This window comes from Rissa tridactyla, chromosome 3 (genome assembly GCF_028500815.1).
Source record: "Rissa tridactyla isolate bRisTri1 chromosome 3, bRisTri1.patW.cur.20221130, whole genome shotgun sequence".
Lineage (NCBI taxonomy): Eukaryota > Metazoa > Chordata > Aves > Charadriiformes > Laridae > Rissa > Rissa tridactyla.
Window position 1 is genome coordinate 9439379 of NC_071468.1, and position 19451 is coordinate 9458829.

Below are 19451 nucleotides of genomic sequence, written 5' to 3' on the forward strand. Positions count from 1 at the left end.
TAACATTATTATTTCTAAGCTAACAAAAGGCTGGCTTATTTATTCTGGCTTTTGATTCCTTACTGCTGCCTAAAAGCTCTGAACTGAGAAACAACAAACGCTCTGAGAAACGGGTAGCGCATGTTAGGAGGGTGAAAGTCTTACGCACTTCTAATATATATAACAATGCCTAATATGAAGTAAGGGTAAAAGCAGAGGTTCTCATTTGGTGAAAAAGTCTTCAAGTTAAGTGCCTGAACCAACGCAACATTAAACAAGTGCACCTGCATTTTAGAAGCAAATAATTCCAGTAGGGATTTATGTTGCTGTGGTTACAAAGGGAAGAACAGCTCAAAGATACTGGTAAAGCAGGGAGGGATTAGAGTATCTAGGGAAATAAGTAAAAGGTATTGGGTTTCATTGCAGAGTTCTAGAGGACGGCTACCAAAAAGTGTCTAAACACTCTGGCCCTCAAAATAAAATAGGATTGCCAGTTTACTATGAGCGTAATCGAAGGAACAAACAGAAAAAAAAAAAATTAGCACATTATTTAGACATATCCTGGCATTTGTGCATCTGTTAGAATATTCCTTGCTATTTTTTCTTGATTTTTTTCCCCGATGTCTTGCTATCTTTTCTTTTCCTATGTGTGCGGTGTAATGATGGAGGCTTAGATGGTAGAAACTGCCTGAACAAATGATTTAATTAATTGCTTTCATTAAACCCCTCGTTATCACAAAAAAATAAGTCCAATCACTTTTGTTACAAAAAAATAAGGCGCAGCGAAGTAGTCTACATGAGCCTAAGCATTTCAGTTCATTTGAAATGAAGCATCATGCTTCCCCCCCCTCGTCATTAATAACAACTGAAATAAAAAAAGGTGACAGAAGACAATGTTTCATCTGGCTACCAAAAACGGTAACTATGGGCACTATTCTCTTGTACACATAATCTTTAAACAATAACTTTAATATCTGGAATTATAAACTGTCCAAAAGTAAAGTCCTAATTATACTGTATCCTCGGCTTTGCTGCAGTAGAGCACTTGTAAAAATGGCAGTTCTAGATCATTCTAAAAATGGTAACAAATAGTCTGTTTTCAGCCTAGATGCTGAAAACTTATATATGATAAATTCTTACATTAATGAAACTTTGAAATCAGACAAATCTCTGTCCCGCAACGACAAAAAAAGAATCTTAAGATTTTTTGGGGGGAGGAAGGAGCCCAGAATTGAGAGATGATGCTAAAAGAGTCCCAGCAGGCAATAACCTGGTGTTCAAGGTGCAGAAATGCAAGGTGCCCAGGCATAAGTCTCACTGTAAAAGGCAGATATAGACAGTAGTTCTCCTTTTCCCAATTCTTACAATAATTTACCCAACGTAGGACCTTTTTTTTTTTTTTTTTAGAGGAAAGATCAGCACCCCAAGCATTCCAAGAACAAAGTAATCGGAACCTGACTTGGAAAACACTTCTCCAAGAGTAAAAGATTTTCTAACATATTTGCCAGCTCTACACAAACCTACAAATAGAAACGCTCAGCTTAACAAAGGTTGCCAATATTAACACAGAAAGGCCCACTCATTCATATTTTCACTAAAGGACAAATATGTTACTTAGCACTATAGCCTTTGAGTAATCTTTATGAGTAATGTGTTTTCATATTGCCGCTAGACTAAATTGCTTTTGTTTGCTTGGACAAAGCCCATTGCTTTCGCTGGCAGAGCTGTAAAAGCCTTTACCCTTCTCTCCACTTCCTCCCACTCTCTGGGCAGCTACATTTGACTCAGACGAGCAAGAATCAACACAACATCAGGTATGAAGATATGTGAAAACACAGCAAAATCGTCTCCCTCTATGATGCTACGTGATGCCATTCTAATAGTATGAAGGCTCTGCAACTGATCCACCAACACTTGGTTATTAAGCTTTTAGCAAGAGAGTCAGTAACAGAAGCAGCAGAAAGGGTTTGTTGTTTGTATCAACAATTACCAAAAGCGTCTGTTCTCAAGAACCTTATGTAAGTGCATCAATTACAGACCTCCGAACAGGATTTCAGCTTAACTGCTGACCAACAGATGTCCATCTAGAAGTTATCCCTCTTTAATTACGAGTAAACAAAGATAAGCCAGTTCTCCATTGGATCAACCTTAGGAAAAAGTGTTAAGATTGTGAATGAATTTGCTCAATGAAAGAAGGGATAACAATAAAGTCTTTACTGGGAAACTTTTCAATGCAAGGGTCAAGAAAGGGGTTGTCCACGTATTCGTTTGTTCTATAAACTGCGCCCATGATGACTCTTCCTCTCAAGACCAGTGATAGACGTATCAGGAACACCACCAACTGAAATAAAGAGATAAGGGAATCTAATTGTCAGTAGCCCACATTTAATTTGACTGGCACTTTTGACACTAGGGGATAGATAAGGCAGTTGATCACTTCAGTGTGAGAATTCACATCTTTTTCTTCCCAGAACACGACGATTTCCATTCCAAGACAGGCCACAATATTGATGAAAATCACCATCCTTTTTAATTTCAGAAAACACTCTTCTAAATTGTTCACAACAGAGGTTAAAAGGAAAATGTTTGGTTCTGATTTTGATTTAAAAAAAAAAAAGGAAGGCGTAATTGCTTTAAAAACAAAAGAGCCGTTTTTTTTAAATGACACCTCAGCAAAATATTTCGTCATGTCCCAATTACTTCCTCCTGATAGAAAAAAAAAGTCTCCCTTCAAAAACTTACATTTTGATGGAACAATGCTTTTTATTAAAGTACTGTTTTTTTGAGAAACTTCCTACCACGTTTACTGGTGATTCATTTTATCAGATGCTGTATTCCAAAGACGAGCAGCCTGTAAGCCCAGGCCATGAAAGCCACCGCTGTCACCACTTTTGACATCTTAGCAAGAATTCATTAAAAAGCTAAGTAATATTTACTTTTGACCTTTGACTAACACCCTTCAGTGATGCTGTGAGTGCTTCCCTCTCCCCAGCTGGCAGGTCTTCCTCACTGGGTTTCTCTCCAAACTTTGAAATTGATGGTTTGATTCTACACAGGATTTGGAAGCACCCCCTTGGTGCTGAAGTCCAGTGTCCGCTGTCACAAGACCGAAAAAAACCCCAACAAAACAGCCCACAAACTTTCCAAAAATTTTACAAGCACCAGTTTGAAGATAACTACATTTTTTGCCCCTACTATGCCTACTGGAAGACGTTCTCTTTTCCATAGTGATAATTCTCTCTAACTTCTGGGCCATGTCTGTCGGGTGCACTTTTATATCTACTTGAACTGGATAAGGACATCAATCATGAACTTAAATAGTTGGGTTTTTTTCATGTTTAAGATAGGCTTATTCTTGCAAACCTTCTGTTGCCCCTGGAATTGTCACTTTACCTCATTTTGTTCAGCAAGTATTTTCTGCATCCTCCTTTGCTCCCACTAAAACCTGTGTCCCCTTCTCTGACCCTGCCTCGTGTGGTATCCTTTCCCATAGTGGTTAACCTTTCCCAAACACCCTGTCTCAAAAGCTGTTCCCTCTCCAGTTAAATTTTTATTCTCCTGCTAGGGTAGATCAACTAGCCCTCTTACTTGTTTTTTTTTCCTTTAAGTGGATAGTCCTAGATTCCCTTCCATCTTGTAATTTTAATACTTGTCTCTCGGTTGTCCTCTCTGCTGACCCTTTTCTTAGACAATATAATTAGAAACACTAGCAACTTTGACTCTGCTGCATTTCAGTTTTATTAATAATTTCTCCTTTTTAGGTAGCGTTACATCACCCCCATGATCTTGACTTCTCCCTGAACATTACCAAACATGTCTTTTGCCACTTTCTTCTTCCAAACTCCTACCCATATCATAACTAATTTTTCTAAAACAACTCGCCCACCCTTCTGTCACTGCTTTTATCCCTTGTAACCACCTCTCGTTTCCCAGCGACTGCTTTTGCTTTCCTCACCTATGTCAACTCAGCTTTCCCTATTCTTTTTTGCACCATTCTTCTCTAGTGATTGTGGCATTTTACTGTAATTCAGTTGAGCCTTTTTTCCTTTGTTAGACTGATTTTTTTCCACGTTTTGCTTCTCAGCCCATATTGACCTTTGCAATTTTACCACTAAGCTCTTCTCCCTCCCGTAACCACCTCTCATTAAGCTTTCTTCTCAGAAGTCTCTTTGGCTCTGCATCTTGCCAGTACTTGCAAGGTGTATACCAGGCTTTGAACGTGCGTATCGATTAACGCACGTAACACACAAACACTGGAGTACAGCATTTAAGAGAAAACTTCTAACACAACTTAAAGCTACGTCTTAAGTACTTGCTTATTTACATATTTGCCTATTTACTCTTTTAGTGTAATATCACTTCAGGCTCAAATGTGAACCGCCTTAGCGTTCTGCGTTGAGAAACACTGCAAGCATAAACTGAATTTTTGTAGCAAAGTACAAACCAAATTTTGACTCATCTGACAAACCAGCTGCAGATTTCTTAGGAGGCTCTTTCAAAAACTACAGCATTCACTCAATATCTGTGGTATTTCCAGGACCTAGCTTATTAAAATCAGCGTGGCAAAATCCTTGCAGTATGAATTGTTATGTGACAGAACAGGAAAAATCTAAAGAGCTCTTTCCTTGGCCCACAGAAAATACATAGCTGAATCAGAGACATTCATATACTCATGTGGGAACATGCTCAGCTACAAAGGTTACAAGATTAGCACTACCAGCCCAAATGTAAGTTGGCTTTGAACTTGACCAAATCAAAGTACCATCCAACCACCACTTTAGTGAGAGCATTTCCTTACTAAAATTTCAATTTCCATGCCATAAATGTTTCAGCATTTCATCCTGTTCGGAGTATGAACAGGATGAAAAACAGGGCAATTATTTTTCTAGACAGAAAATGAGGGATAGCCGATGATGGGCTTGGTAGTTACCGTCTCTAGCTGTTTAAATCTAATCACCTGGCAGATTTAAAACCACAGTTGAGAGACATCAACACCATTTTCCACAAATAAAGATACCATAAATTGGGCAGTAAAACTAGAGTGTAGTTGAAATTTTGCTGTTTTGGCTGTTCCTGTGTGAATGTTTCAGTGAATAACATACACTGCAAATTCCAGCTTGTTAATAGGACATTTTTAATATTATTGACCAATCACATTAAAACTAAAGGTTTTTTTTTATGGCTGCCTATTTGCCAGACCCCAATTTTCCATGTTATTGCAAAGGAGATTAACATTTTGACTCTGTGATGTTGTTTGGTACGGATCTGGCAATGCTGCCTTCACAGAAATGAAAAAGTATGCACCCTAGAAAAGCCCACGGATGTCAAAAGATAGATTTCCCTTGAATTTGAAGGGCTTTGAGATTTGTACCAATGTTTTTGTCCTAGCTTATGGCCAACGACCATACATTCTCCTCCTGACAGCTAGAGCACGCAAAAAGAGAGGATACTCATAAAAGTTGCATGTTCTGAGGCACTGCCCCAGTGCCCCGTCCTCTTGACAGAAAGCTGGCAGCCCAGGAGGGACAGGGACGTGGCTGGTGGAGGAGTCAGCTGGGCCAAAATTCCTGATCTCAAACATCTGCATGTAGCAGCTGCGGATCTGGGCCCCACAGCACCTCCAGCCCTGGCAGCCTGATGAGCACAGCTGCCTCGCTGATATTGCATCCCTTAACGTAAAACAGCTCTGAGAGGTGCAGCACCGCAAAGCCCATGCATCGCCCATCTCTTCACCAAGGCAACACGATGCTTCTCCAACAGCTCCTTCCCAAATGGCCCATGCCCTGTAGCTCACGTGAAACCGAAATTATGCCTGATTAATGGAGAGATGCTGCTGACCACCACACTCCTAGGGAAACAAACCACACAACATGATGTGTTACAATTCACAATGCGGTGCGGTAATGGGGGTACTGGAAGCAATTGAGCTGCAGCACTGTGGAGCTCCATCTAACCTCAGCAATCCGCATTAGAAGTTTGGGGAATCTAGATAACACAGCATGCAGTAAAGATTCACGGTCTCATTACTGTATCTTATGTACTCCCAACTCTCATTTCAACGTAAACTGTACTCAGACTCACCTCCTTCCTGGGATTTGGAGGGTAATCACAGCAATCCAGAAAAGGAATCTTAACATTTCAGCTCATCAAGCATTCAAAAAAAATAAGCAAGTACCTTCAGTGGTGATTTTATTTGTCACAGCCTTCCCTCTGCCTGTTAAAGTACCTATATACACACACAAACAGGAATCAAATCAACACTAATCACTAGAGGGAAGGATCGCAACTTAACCAGCCAACTAATTTCTTCTCCACAGTCTTCTGTGCTTCAAAACCAACCCATAGGCACTTTATAGGCTGCTTTGAAGAACTCAGTAGTTACACCTCCACAACGGCTCTGGGGAAAAAACTTCAATCAAAGAAAAATAAGTATGAGCAGAAGAGAAAGTACATCTCCTCCATCGCTTTAGCAGAGAACTGGAAAACCTAAACGCAGTGTTTGCACTTGGAATGCTTCTTTATTTGCTTTGAACTGCATTGATCAGAGAGCCACCAGATGCTTCGGGTAGTCAGGTTACCAAGCTCTACACAGAGTTTTTGAAACAGCCATGCTAATGTTATACTTGGTCACCAGGACAGGTACAATAAATACAAAATATAATTCTATAAAAATAATTGTGACTTATTTCAATTTTGAAACAGGCCTTTTATGAGAAAACTACCATTTCCAAGATCAGTTTTAACATGCAACAAGAAGTCAGGAGTATTCATATATAAATAGTAACAAAAGAAAATCTACAAATGCTTACAAATTTGAAGTGTGAAAGAATAGTCTGGGCTCAGACAAGTGTTCACATACGTTTAAAGGGCAAGTACTTAAAGTTGAAATAATCTAATCGAGAACTGTCTCTAAAGCACGAATATAACTATAAAAGAACCACATATCAATGCTAATTGAGTATAATTTTTTGGCAGAGGCATGTCAAATGGCTGTTAGGAAGGCTGATCTTGACCCATGTCCTCTCCCCTAGTTGATGTCTGGTATCAGTCACTGACAGTGTTCATTGTGATCCTGACTGCGCAACAAGGCGAGATATGACCTATCTTATTTATCTCTGTCACAACTTGAGCTCTATTCACCAGAAATGATGGAAGGCAACAATGTCTGAAGGACGCAGGCCCGGTGACACTGAACACATGGTCGACTACAACATTGTTCTGGATTTGCCTTGGTATGAAAAAAAAAAAAGGCAGTCAAAAGGAAGCACATGTATATCAATTCATGTGGCAAAGATAGATAGTATAAAACAATGAGGATCACTAAACCATTCATTACATGTTAGCTCTGTGATCAGCAAGTAAGCACTAACTATTTAATTAGTCAACTAATTAGTGACAGGCAACATGGAAGGCTTCAGATGTTCTCAGACAAATGCAAAGATAAAAAGCCTAATTAAACAGCAAGCATTATGCTAACTATTGCCAAACAGGACAGATGTGCAGGATATTGTATAATACTGTGCTGCCAGATAACAGCAGTTGTAGCTGTTCTGTCAGAAACCGTGTTTTAAAAAACCCTGCCATTTCTAAGCTAATCTTAGATACCTTTAACTCACAAAGGGGAAAAACCGTCCTGCAGACAAAAACTCACAGATTTACTGCGTTGGATTCTAATTCTACTTTAAGAAAAAAGTTCAGAGTTTTGACAAAAATATACTTCAATCCATTTGCTTTTAAAAGGCAGTAATTATTTTAACGCACCCACATGGAAAGAGAAATATATTTCACAACATTTTCATACAAAACTTTGTGATCTTAGCCACTGTTTATTTATTGCTATTTCGTGTAGTACATTATGTATATTGCCAGCGTCCTCAGAGAATAAGTCGTTGTTTACACCAGAGGTTGGATTAAGGAGGTTTTCAAAATCATGGATTAAAAAGGGTTTTCCCTGTAATCAGAAGACAATAACGCTTTCCACAGCTATATGCAAAGAGGTGGATAAAAAGCTAATTGGTTCACTACACTGGAACCAGCGACAAGATACTGCTGTGAGCAAGCTTTTTGCATTCTTGCAGCCAAACTTCAATCACCTGCTGTCAGGGCGTACTAGTTAGCATGCTGTTCTGCGAATCAGCCACCAGAATAAACTGGAAATGCTCATTTTTATTTTTTTTTTAATTGCATGTTCTTCTGGCCTAATGCTGCTGCCATGATCATTGTTCTTAAATTATCAAAGAAAACAAGAAGAAACAAAAAAAACCCCTGCCCTCCTTGTAAATTAGTCTTCAGCAATGAGATTATTTTTTAAAGCATCTTGGTACTTGGGAATATGAAAAGATTAAAATGCTGGGCTATAGCTTACATTCATCAGGATAGACATTTAGGGGAATACTGGTTTAGCTGAGGACTATGCTACTCAGTATGCCCAATTCTAGCTGTTCGCAGGTTTTTAAATAAATTATTTAACTGCAGTTGATATTTCTCCTGCTGAATTTCACCTCCAATAATTGATATTTGCAGAACTCTGAACTGAAGTCATCGTTCCTTTTCTCATATTCATAGGTACTGACATTCTGTGCTAATGAAAACTTGCAAATAATTTTCAGACATAATTTTCATTGAATACTTGCAAGCTGAATATTTAGAAAAGCTTTTTCACTTACAAATTTAGTATATGCATACTTGATCTCAGTGGGGATGACAAAAAAAAAAAAGGGGTAACTTTTTAAAAACTTCCTTTAGCCTTAAATCAGACTCCTTGTTAGGGTCTTCGTTCGTGACAATTTGTCTACGTTAGTGGCTCATTGTACTGCACGTGTAAGTGGGGGCATGTACATATTTATAGGAATGTATGATAAAACTCTTTTGCTGTAAATTTTTTTCTTCCTTTTTTTTTTTTCTTTTTTTCTACAACACCACCCCCCCCGCCCCTCAAGAACAAGTCACTCAAGTGAAACTAAAAATAAATAAAACTTGCATTTTAGCTTAACCTCTCCCTGGAGTTTCTTTGACTTGCTTCACTCTGACGCAGAAAGGGCTTTCTCCCCACATCCCACAACAAAGGGGAGGCAGGAGCATCAGTCAGCACGAACAGTTCGGAGGGCAGTGAACAATAGAGGCCGAGACTCCGTGTTGCTGGGCTGAGCTGCTTTTTCACAAGGCGGGTATTTGTTCCGTTGCGACTTCTCCTTTAGGACTGGACATCGCTCAGAGTTTACACCGCTTTAACAAATGCTTTGACGCTGCTGCAATTTATATACGCCTTTCTTACTGCTAGAGAGTGACCTAAGTCCTGGCTTTGTGCAAGGGAAAGCATATAATTGCACTGCCCAGGAGGAGCCTCATGCAGGAATTGTGGGAATCACAATTCCTTCCCTGCTTGCCATGCTCCTGCAGGGAAGTTAATTACTGCAGCAATTTATGATGCAACTCACTTCCCGTCCCCCCCCCCTTCTACAGCATCTCAGCTCGCCTGCCCAGCTCGCTGCAGCTCCTCGCGTGTGGGACGGCAGCAGCCGAAGCGCAGCCTCCGGAGCCGCTTTTGCACCTGTACCCTCTGACAGCCGGCCGCGCAGGAGAAGGGAGGCCAGGCCCTGTCTGCATTACTGCCAGCAGCACCGCCTCCGTCGTTCGCCTGTTTCTTGAATAAAAAATTCATATGCGCCCTAAAGAAAAGTAGTACTATAGCTGAAAACACATGTCTGCCTGTGGTTACACGCCGAGAAAAAAAATAAAAAAATCAGCAGGAGATACGTATTTGAATGGTGAAATATGAATAATGAGATCACCTTCACTGACCTAGCGTTAGATTAAGCACAACGGATGCAATCCTCCAGGGCTCAGACTACCCCGAGTGTTAGGAAGAAGCCTCCCCTACTGGCAGGTCATTCCGTATACTCATTTCCAGCATTTCTGCACTGCACTTTGAAATAATGGGCACCGATTTGGGTGCACCAGTGCTCTGACCTCCGTAACCATCTGCTTTTCCAGAAACTCCTTTACCACAAGGCAACGAGCCACAGCGGAAGACTGAAGCAGCGTGTTGCAAGATAACAGCTCACAGCACACCGTACCCCTCTGCAGCACGGATTACGCGGCTTGTTTTGGGTTCGGGTGGATAAGTGGCGATGCCCACGGCTGCTCCGCGGCAGTGCTGGACAAGCGACAAGCCTGACGTTCCCCTGGAGAGCTCTGCCACGGCAGCCATGCCGTGCCATGCCGGGAGCTGCGGTGCCGCTGCCCCGGCACAGCGGGAGCGCGAGGCAGCCGGCTGCAGCCCTCCGCTGAGGAGAGGGACTTCTCATGATTATTTCTCCGTTCAATGAAAAACATACTTCTCAAACAAGTTGAAAACACTTGTAAAATCGAGTTCTAATAATTGTTCTGTAGGTAAGTGAATTACATTTGTGTGGTTTCCATGGTGACCGATAATGTAAAATAATTAAGTATGAAGAATAATGAGGAGAAAACTACTTCCTCTTTTTAAGGATTAGGGGCTTACAAATTGATTCAATCTAGCTATTTTTAGTGCACGTAACCTTTGCAAAGAATGTTAGAAAATTATGAGTAAATTAAACTAAATTTTATTAAAAGGCCTTCACATTGATCAGGAGATTTTATCTGCTGCTGATGTGAAAATAAAATAAAAAAAAAAATATAGTCTTTCTAAAATTTATACCTATATTAATATCAATTCTGTGACATTTTGCACTAAGTGCTGACTGCTTGCTTTTTGCATTCTGAGGGTAATACTCGATTTCTCTTAAGCGGGAGCACTCTGTTTGTGCAGCGCTGAAGACAAGCCCTCTTTCCTATGCACAGGAAGGACACCTTCTGCAAGAACTCTTTGCCAGAATACGGTTAAACAAAACTTCTGGCTGAAAAGTCTTGGCTGCGGTATCTCAGAGAAGGATACCCTATAAAGGATTGCCTCGCAAACACAATACTATCCGTATGTCCTGTTCGCTACAAAAAGACTTAGCTTCTGGCTCATGGACTTGGTCGGAGCGTAAATATGCTTTGTTTTTCCGTCACAGTATTTTATACTGAAAGCATAGCAATAAACAGCACAGGATGAATAACAAGAAAGAGGCTCATAGCTCTAAAGTATATTTTTAACTGAATTTTGAGTGGAACGGAAATAAAAGGTGCTGAGAACAGGAGGATGAGAGGAAAATTATTTTACCCCAAGAGGGTGTGCTGTACAGGAAGTCAGGATCTAGGAAAAAGGAGCAAGAAGTAGGTATTTTTTCTTCACTGCTCCAGCAACATAACAACATCCATAAACCACTTCAACATTTTCTTCTCTTGCCATATTGCTATTTTAATTTGTGGTGTTAGTAATGGTTGTTGCAGAAATACAAAGTCTTGGCTTAAGTGAAAAAAAAAAAAAAAAAAAAAAAAAACCAGGCAAAATTTTCAATTCTCTGCCAACCATACAAATGCCAACCTCCCTTTAGTTTTTGCAATGAAATTTTAACAATCACATCCAGAAGTTGAATTTTATACTAATTTCTGCAAGTCGTTCAAGACATTTCTAGTACGTGTGTTTAATCACTGAGGAAAACAACAATTGCATAAAAGCAACTGCATTGTCACATACACAGTCTGACTTCCTGACGACCCCCTAAAATTGGTATGGAGGGGCCACTGACGCGCATAGAAGGTGCAAGCAGCGAGATATCAGAGAGACAGCACTCCTGTCCTAACTTTGGAAAGTCCGTAAAACAGCTTTGTCCACAAGTTTACGCTGGCTTAGACAGTGGAAGGTATAAAAACAGTCGCACACGTTTATTCCCCTTTTCAACCAGTTTATACAGTTTATTTACTCCAGTTTGGATAACTCAGGGTAACCAGAACAATCTGATTTGCAGTTTTACTGCTGAAAAATTCTTTGATGTATGCTTATGGCCTGTGTTCTTGGTGGGGCACCAAGCAGGCTGAGGCTTTCAGAGAGCAGTGTCTTCCGCTAGACCTTTCCCACACCCTCTCTAGGGTCTACAGCAAAAATGGCAGAAGGGCCAGAAATGACATTTTTTTGGTTCCTGAACAACCTCAAACATCAAAAGCCTCATCACAATCAAAGGCATCAAAAGGTGTTACCAGAATCAAAAGAATCACAGAGAGATTACAACTCAACAAGCTTAGGTTGTACATTTCTGCACAGCTCGGAAAACACGGCATCACAACAAGGTAAGAGAAGGGAGGGATTCAAACGGTGATTTGTGTTCCCACTGGGCACAACTAGCTTTAAAGATCAATACTGCTTTGGAGCACACATGAAGGGCTATGGGCTTAACCTCCACTTATCGGATTTTTGTATAAGAACAACAGTCAAAGAGATTTTAAGTATGCGGAATTCTCATTTTCAGTGTGCCTTCACCTTGAGTATCTACAAGCAGCTTTGTCAGCACTTCTGAGTTCCAGAGTCAGCCAGGAGGCAAGCACCCATCGCAGACCCTTATCACCTAGTACTTGGACACAGCCTCAAAGCACGCTTCTAAATGGAGGAAGCAAGCCCCTTCAAACAAAAGGTAACATTTTCTTCTCTGTAAAGAAAATCAAATTAAAAACTTACCAAAAAATGAGTGTTTCCAGAAAAGAGATTCCAACATCGGATGCACCAACCACCACAATTCTAGTGTTGATAGACACTTTAGATGCCAGTACCAGCTTTCGATTTATGTGGTTCAAAGAATAACTCAACTGTTCAAAAACATATAAAATAACATAGAAATGCATTAAAAAAAAAACCAAAAACAAACAGCGAAAGTCTGCTAAGAATCATTAAACCACCAGTAATGCATTGCCTTGCATTCATACAAAACTTATTATGCAGTCATACAAAACTCACTGATGTGACTAATACTATGATTTTTCTGTGCACAGCACAAGATAACACAGTAGATAAATGGTACTAAAATGCTGAAATATGTGCATGTTTAATAGGTCACAGAAAATTCGCACAGCTTAATGGTCTGGCTTCTCCTGGAAAAGATGCTATGGAGTCCTTGTAAGAGAGGAGAAAACGCTGCCTCTTCTATAATTAACTACAATTTAGCTAACACCTGGGGGACATATATTTACATAACTTTAAGGCCATTTTTACACCTTCTAGAGCAGTTTTTACTCTTGCTGTTTTACTTATGGAAATGGTTTTACTTGTAAATTAATTAGGAACTTGTATCTTCAGTGTCTTTGTGTGTTTAATTGAAAACTCTCTTCCAAAATGATAGAATTAACCCTTTTTTTTCCCCTTAAATCCAGAGTAGCTACCCTGAAAGCCAGGCCATCAAAGGAGTAAACTAGTATCTCAATGTCCTGAGACCAAGACTGTGACCAAAAATCTTGCTATAAAGTTTTTAATTACTAGCTTCTCAGTTTCCATTCTTCTTAACGTGCACATGGGTTAAGACAATAAAGTCCATGTATTTTTTTTTTAATTTGTGTCTCTAGGTCTCACTAGCTAACAGAGATTCTCAAAACAAATACGCAAGAATGGGTCAAAAGATAATATTGCATTTGACTTTTTTTTTTCCTGCCCTGAACTATATTTAGTTTTCAAATTTCTGATGAAAGACAGGGAACTACTTTCCATCTTGCAGTACAACACGCTCTGCATTTTTCTTATTGCTTTGGGTTGTACACCTTCACATTTCACAGAATACATAACTGCAGATTCATAAATGCACTGAAGAGACAAATAGAAAATGGCTTCTATATATTTCTGCTGTGTCACTTAGGCAGGAAGCAATCTAAGACTTCTAACAGGTTTTCATCTATTATGAATAGGAGACAGAGGGTTAATAAAATTCCTCCTATGAAATTACAATAGAAATATATTCTCTATATATTAGTTGCCAGAGTAACTCAATATATGAAGCATAAGTATTTTATTTTAAAGCTACGGTAATGACATTGGCCTTCTCAAGAAGTACATGGCACACTGAGGTCCCCAAGAGATCTTTTACACCATGTCTTTGCAATGGTGGAGACCCACTGCTGAGATTTCAGCATAGCCTCTCTACAGAAGGTGAAGGATTGTCTGTATAACACAGTAGAGTGCTGTCCTATACCTTAAGGAAGGATTATGGCCCAATTGCTTGCAAACTGTCATCATTGTATAGCAAGTAATTTAAAATGTGGCAAAATTCAATGTCATCTTTGGTCAGGCAACATGATTTTTTACTGCCAGACAAATGTTCTTCTGGTTGCAGTTCATCACAGTGCAAGGATGACATCCAGTGGTGAGCCACATTCATCTCAGGGACTGGACTTCACGAAGAAAATTCCAGAAGATGCCTTAAAAAGTATCCTAGCCCATGGTAGCTGCTTAACAAAGTCATATGTGCGAGACCTAGCACGTGCCTGCAGGCTTGGAGGCAGCTCTGCACTAAGGAATGGCTTGACTAGCCAGGGCCGAGCCACAGAACGACAGTAATGCCGCCCAAATTGTTGCTTTATGTGTCATCTACGAGTCTCTATGAACAAGCCTAACAACCTAATCCAAAGCCAGAGCTTTTTAACATGGTTAGACACTTCTTATATCAGGATTTGCCAGTAAAAAGGGTTTCGATCATAAATTAAAATAGAACACTTCCACATTTCAGAAACTGAAAAAACCTTTTATATTTCATTGAAAATGTACAATACTGGAAGAGACTTTAAGAAATGAGAACAACCGATGCCAATTATTAAAGGCATGCCCTACTGCTTAAAATAAAACTGGGACTATGTTTTTTATAACATACTAAATGGGTACGCCCCGACTACAACATTTGACACGCTTCTTCAATTGCTGACACTTGCGGAGACCTCATGGTACCACAAATACGCGTTGAGGATACTGTGCTTAAAGCCCTAACCTTGGTATTCACATTCCTTGGGTTTGTGAACTCTGCAGATGAGAACTCTGACAGGCTTTCTTTTGCAGCGCACAGAGAGTTGCAGCTTTCTAGAAGAGCAATGCCTTCCGGAGGAAAAATTATTAGTGACGTTTTTGCTGAAACGTGGCTTTTAACAAAATTAATGAAACGGTAAAAAGAACACGAAGAGAAACTACTTGTAATGTACCTAATCAACCAAAATAACTAGACAGGAATGTCAGCAGCAAATAGGATAAACCCAACAGACCTTACAGCAATGCCAAGTTCAAACATCTCCCTCGACTGCAGTGCTGTGTTTTTTTAAAATGTACTCCAACAATGAAATACAAAGCAGTAATATAATTTCCTAGGGAAGAGTTGTATCTAATTTATGAAATGGCTTCTGTATCAATGATACAAAGGCAGCACATGAGTAGAATATAACCGTTTTTGTTCGCCAGACAATGGCCCCGATACCAACAGCTGTCATGCTTCAGAAATCACCTTTCGAACAGCTAAGTACACTAAATGGCCCCAGGGAGTAAGGAATTAGGTGGATTGGTCCCATAATACCACCTTATTTTAACAAAATGTCAGGACAAATGACTACATATGTTCCCCAGAGGAGTAATCAGACATCATAATTGATAGGTCAATAGCAAACTCTAACTTGTTTATTTTGTATCCAATTTATTAAATAAAACAGCAATCATTAACTAATGTAAGGCAAAAAGCAATAACTGCCAGTGGTAGAAAAGGCATACACAGCTCACAAAAAAAGTCTTTTCTTTCATTATCAAAACGATTACTTTCCCTCCTTTCCACTCTGGTATCTGACAGCCTCTGCCATTGCACCACCTGTCACGTTGCTTCCACCTGGGAGGGCAGAGGGCCATCTACGCCTTCAATTCCAACTGCTGACAAAGGTGGCCTTTCTTGAGTAAACCACGGGGGATATTTTTTCGCGTGGACAGCCGGTGCCATCCACTTAAAGGCCTTCAAACTTTACCTCCATTAAAAATGCTCACGCATTTCTCAGAATACTCCACCGAAAACACAACCCCTGCGTGTAGATCCTGTCTTTCACTTACGATCTCAGAGCACAGTACGTGCCAGAGTAGGATTAATTTATAGCATTAAAAATTCACACATCCTTCCACCCTCAGTAAACAATGGAAGAAGATACATGAAATAGTTATTTGGTTTTAGCAAACGTATTTGTACGCATTTTTCCCTTTGCACTTTCAAATCAGGTGACGCATCAAACATTCACTGAGCATGCATGGATCTCCCATCTGGGTAGGCACTCAGGTTGCACATCGCCTGGGAATGCATTCATTGGACGTTTACTCAGCAACATACATTGGTGGTACAAACTCAGATGGAGAATATTTTTCAGCTTCTTTTAGTTCTGTTTTCAAACATTGGACCCCGGGCTATTTGTAGAGTTTCTAAAAATACTTATTGTAATTGTTCTACAATAGGTCTGGTTCTATAGTAAATGTCACCTTGATTTAAACAGAAAAAATAGAAATGGAACACCCAAAAATGAAAAACCAAGTTGGGCAGAGGATTTCAACTTTGACAAAAAGGAACAGTGCGATGTTCCGAATTGGGTATTGGTAAATATACCCTAGTAAAACATTATCAGTGTGCCAAAGAGCTGTTACACTCATCACTGGAACTCTTCATGCAAAGACTCCATAATGTAGCAGAATTTAGACTTGATTTTATTACACGCTGAGGACTTGGGCCTTACCCAGCTAAACACACTTAAGTGTTTACTGAATTTTAAGTATGTTAAAGTGCCCCTGAATTCAGGAGGACTGCTCAGGGTACTGCAAGATAAACATGGGACTGCCTCATTTGTCACGTTCTCAGCATCTTCACAGATCCCTCGTTACTACAGGAAGTAACAGGGAACCAGCCGGAGGGACCTTCCCAGCCCTGTCGTGGGGGATTCTGCGCCTGTCTGCGTGCTTTTGTTTTAATTTAGCATTTGTTACTGAGAAACCTGTGTGATCATTACTGCTGTACAGGATCTACATAATTTGAACTCTATTACTGTCAGAAGGAGTAAAAACTATTAACAAACCTGTTCCTAGATTAGTGCTGAGGTCAGCGATAGTGGCAGGCAAACAAGAAGGTGAACAAACAGAGCTATTTTAATTTCAAGCTCCATTTGAATCACAAGAAAAAAGGAAAAATCAATGTTTACCAAGGAGATATGAACAAAAATTACTGGAAAACGCATGCTTTTTGAGCCTGCATTATTATTTTGTTTTTAAATACCAGCTACGTTCCAAAAAGTCTCATTAGGAATGTCTGTAAACATGCTTTCAAACGCTGTTTCCAAGCATTCACAGATTTACACAAACACCAAAAACAGAGGGAAAAGGAAAAAGAAATACAATTATGATGAAGACCGCAGCCTGAATGTTGTCATCTTTGTCAAAGAACACTTCTTTAGTAACTGTGGTTCCATAAAAACCATTTTGCACAGATAATACCTAGTCTTTATATAATATTTTTCATCCACAGACCCCAAAGGCCTTTATGAATGGAGGCAGCAGTACTATACAAATCATCATATGGGTAAATGCTGATCTTCAGCTTCTGGAAAACAGTCTATAAATTCATAGAATCATAGGGTTGGAAGGGGCTTCTGGAGATCATCTAGTCCAACCCCCTGCCAGAGCAGGGTCACCCAGAGCAGGTGGCACAGGAACGCGTCCAGGTGGGTTTTCGATGTCTCCAGAGACGGAGACTCCACCACCTCTGGGCAGCCTGTGCCAGTGCTCTGCCACCCTCAAAGGAAAGAAGTTCCTCGTCATGTTTAGGTGGAAACTGATGACTGATTTCTATCCCACATGGTATTCTTGAAGGGAGGGGATAGCAGGTAGTAAATAGAATTATTTTTTTTAATAAAGATTAAGTAAAATATACAAAAATGTAGCAACATCTAGGACTTTCAGCATGAAACACCTTCCAGATACTATCTAGCTGGACTCCCAGCATAAATATAGAAGGAAATACAAGAGAGGCTGGGCTGGATGGCTCTCAATTCTGTATGTCAAATTTACATAAACCATCATAGATCTATTACACTTGACGTCAAGAAGCTAGACTGATTTACTCCCAGAGACGATGTGACTGTGCCCAAAGGCACAAGAGCTAAACTGGAGCTTGCAATAATCACACAATCTCTATCGATGCAATGCCAAAAGATTGTCTCACTGTCCTGTTCTTCAGAAGTCCTAGCTGAAGGAAGGAAGTTCTGAAGGAAGCTAGGAGGACTGACCTCCATTAGCTCAAAGTCTATACAACAGAGAAACACGCACAGCCAGCGACTGGGTAAAGGACTCCTATGAAAACGCTTTGACTATGCACAGTGTGCACAGAAACAAACAAACAAGAAAAAAAGCTAGCAGCTTGCACTAGCCTCTGGAAATAGAAACTGGAATGGACACTGAGCCAATCTGTAGAGGTGGAGTGGACAAAACAATATCCACACTGCTTACCAGCGATGTCAGCTGATCCTGAAGTCTCATTGCAAACGCTACCACCAATGATCACTCAGTCATCTGACTACAAGAATGACCAACGCCTCTAGCTTGCACACAAATCCAGCATCACTACTTTTAATTGATAGCATTTCCCTTCCCCTGTGCATTGAAACGCTGGACTGAACCCCTCCAAGCTGGTGACCACGCGCATGTCCACGGAGCCCTGCCTGATGCATTCCCCCGGTGGACGCCATGCCCTGGCACCGCCTGGGTCCCCACCACCACCGAGGTGCCACTGAGAAGGGCTGCTCAGGTGGCACCATCCCGCACCAAAGCGCTCCCGGGGAGCACGAGGCACACAGGCACGCAATGCCAGGCTGCTGCAAGCAGGTGGCTGCAGACCCAACGCTGCCGAGCAGGACAGGGATGGCACTGAGCCCTCTCCCCCTGCACTGCTTTGTACCCGTCCACATGGAGTCGGGTCTGCTCTAGAGAGGCAGAGGTGCTTTGGGAAAGCTGTCATGGAAACCGTTCCGCTGGGGTACCTCCCTGGTGCTCTCACTGGTTCTGGCAGTTGCAATGAGGATCAGCAGCATCCTAGCGCACATTTTTGTGCTGCACTCCATGACACTGGTGGTTATCCAGCAACAAGGCTCTGCAGCACAGGGGCTGGGCGGTTCAAGGATGCAAACTTCCACTTGCTTTTTCCCTGCAGCCCCTCTATGCTTCCTGATGGGGGTAAGAGCTGGTCTGCTCTAACTACGCAGCTCTGCTTCTCCACATACCAGCAGAATAAATAGTGCCAGCTCCTCTCAATGACATGCCTTCTCCCAGAGAATTCCATTCATCCGTGACAGGTTAACAGTCTTCTAGCCGTCTTGGCAAGGAAGGATAGCTTCAGTTTCTGTATTTCTACAATTTAGCGTTTCGGCTTCTCCAGGCAAAACCAAACATCCTTTGGATTTGCTGGTGATTGTACCAACAATTCAACAGGTGGCAACTGCCCTGGAAACTGGGCAGCCAGGAGCTCCTGCCTCATCGCACTCTTGAAACGGCAAAACCCTGGAAAAGGATTGTAACCCGTACCTTTAAAGAAGAC

At 40.8% G+C, this 19451-nt stretch overlaps 1 protein-coding gene across 1 annotated transcript in view; it reads right to left on the minus strand.

The window, feature by feature from the left end:
• The window catches only part of CFAP61 (cilia and flagella associated protein 61), a 118538-nt gene that overhangs the window by 52805 nt on the left and 46282 nt on the right, over nt 1–19451 (minus strand). The window contains exon 16 of the mRNA XM_054195833.1: nt 12560–12687. Within this exon, the coding sequence (XP_054051808.1) occupies nt 12560–12687 (128 nt within the window). The remainder of the gene's footprint in view (nt 1–12559; nt 12688–19451) is intronic.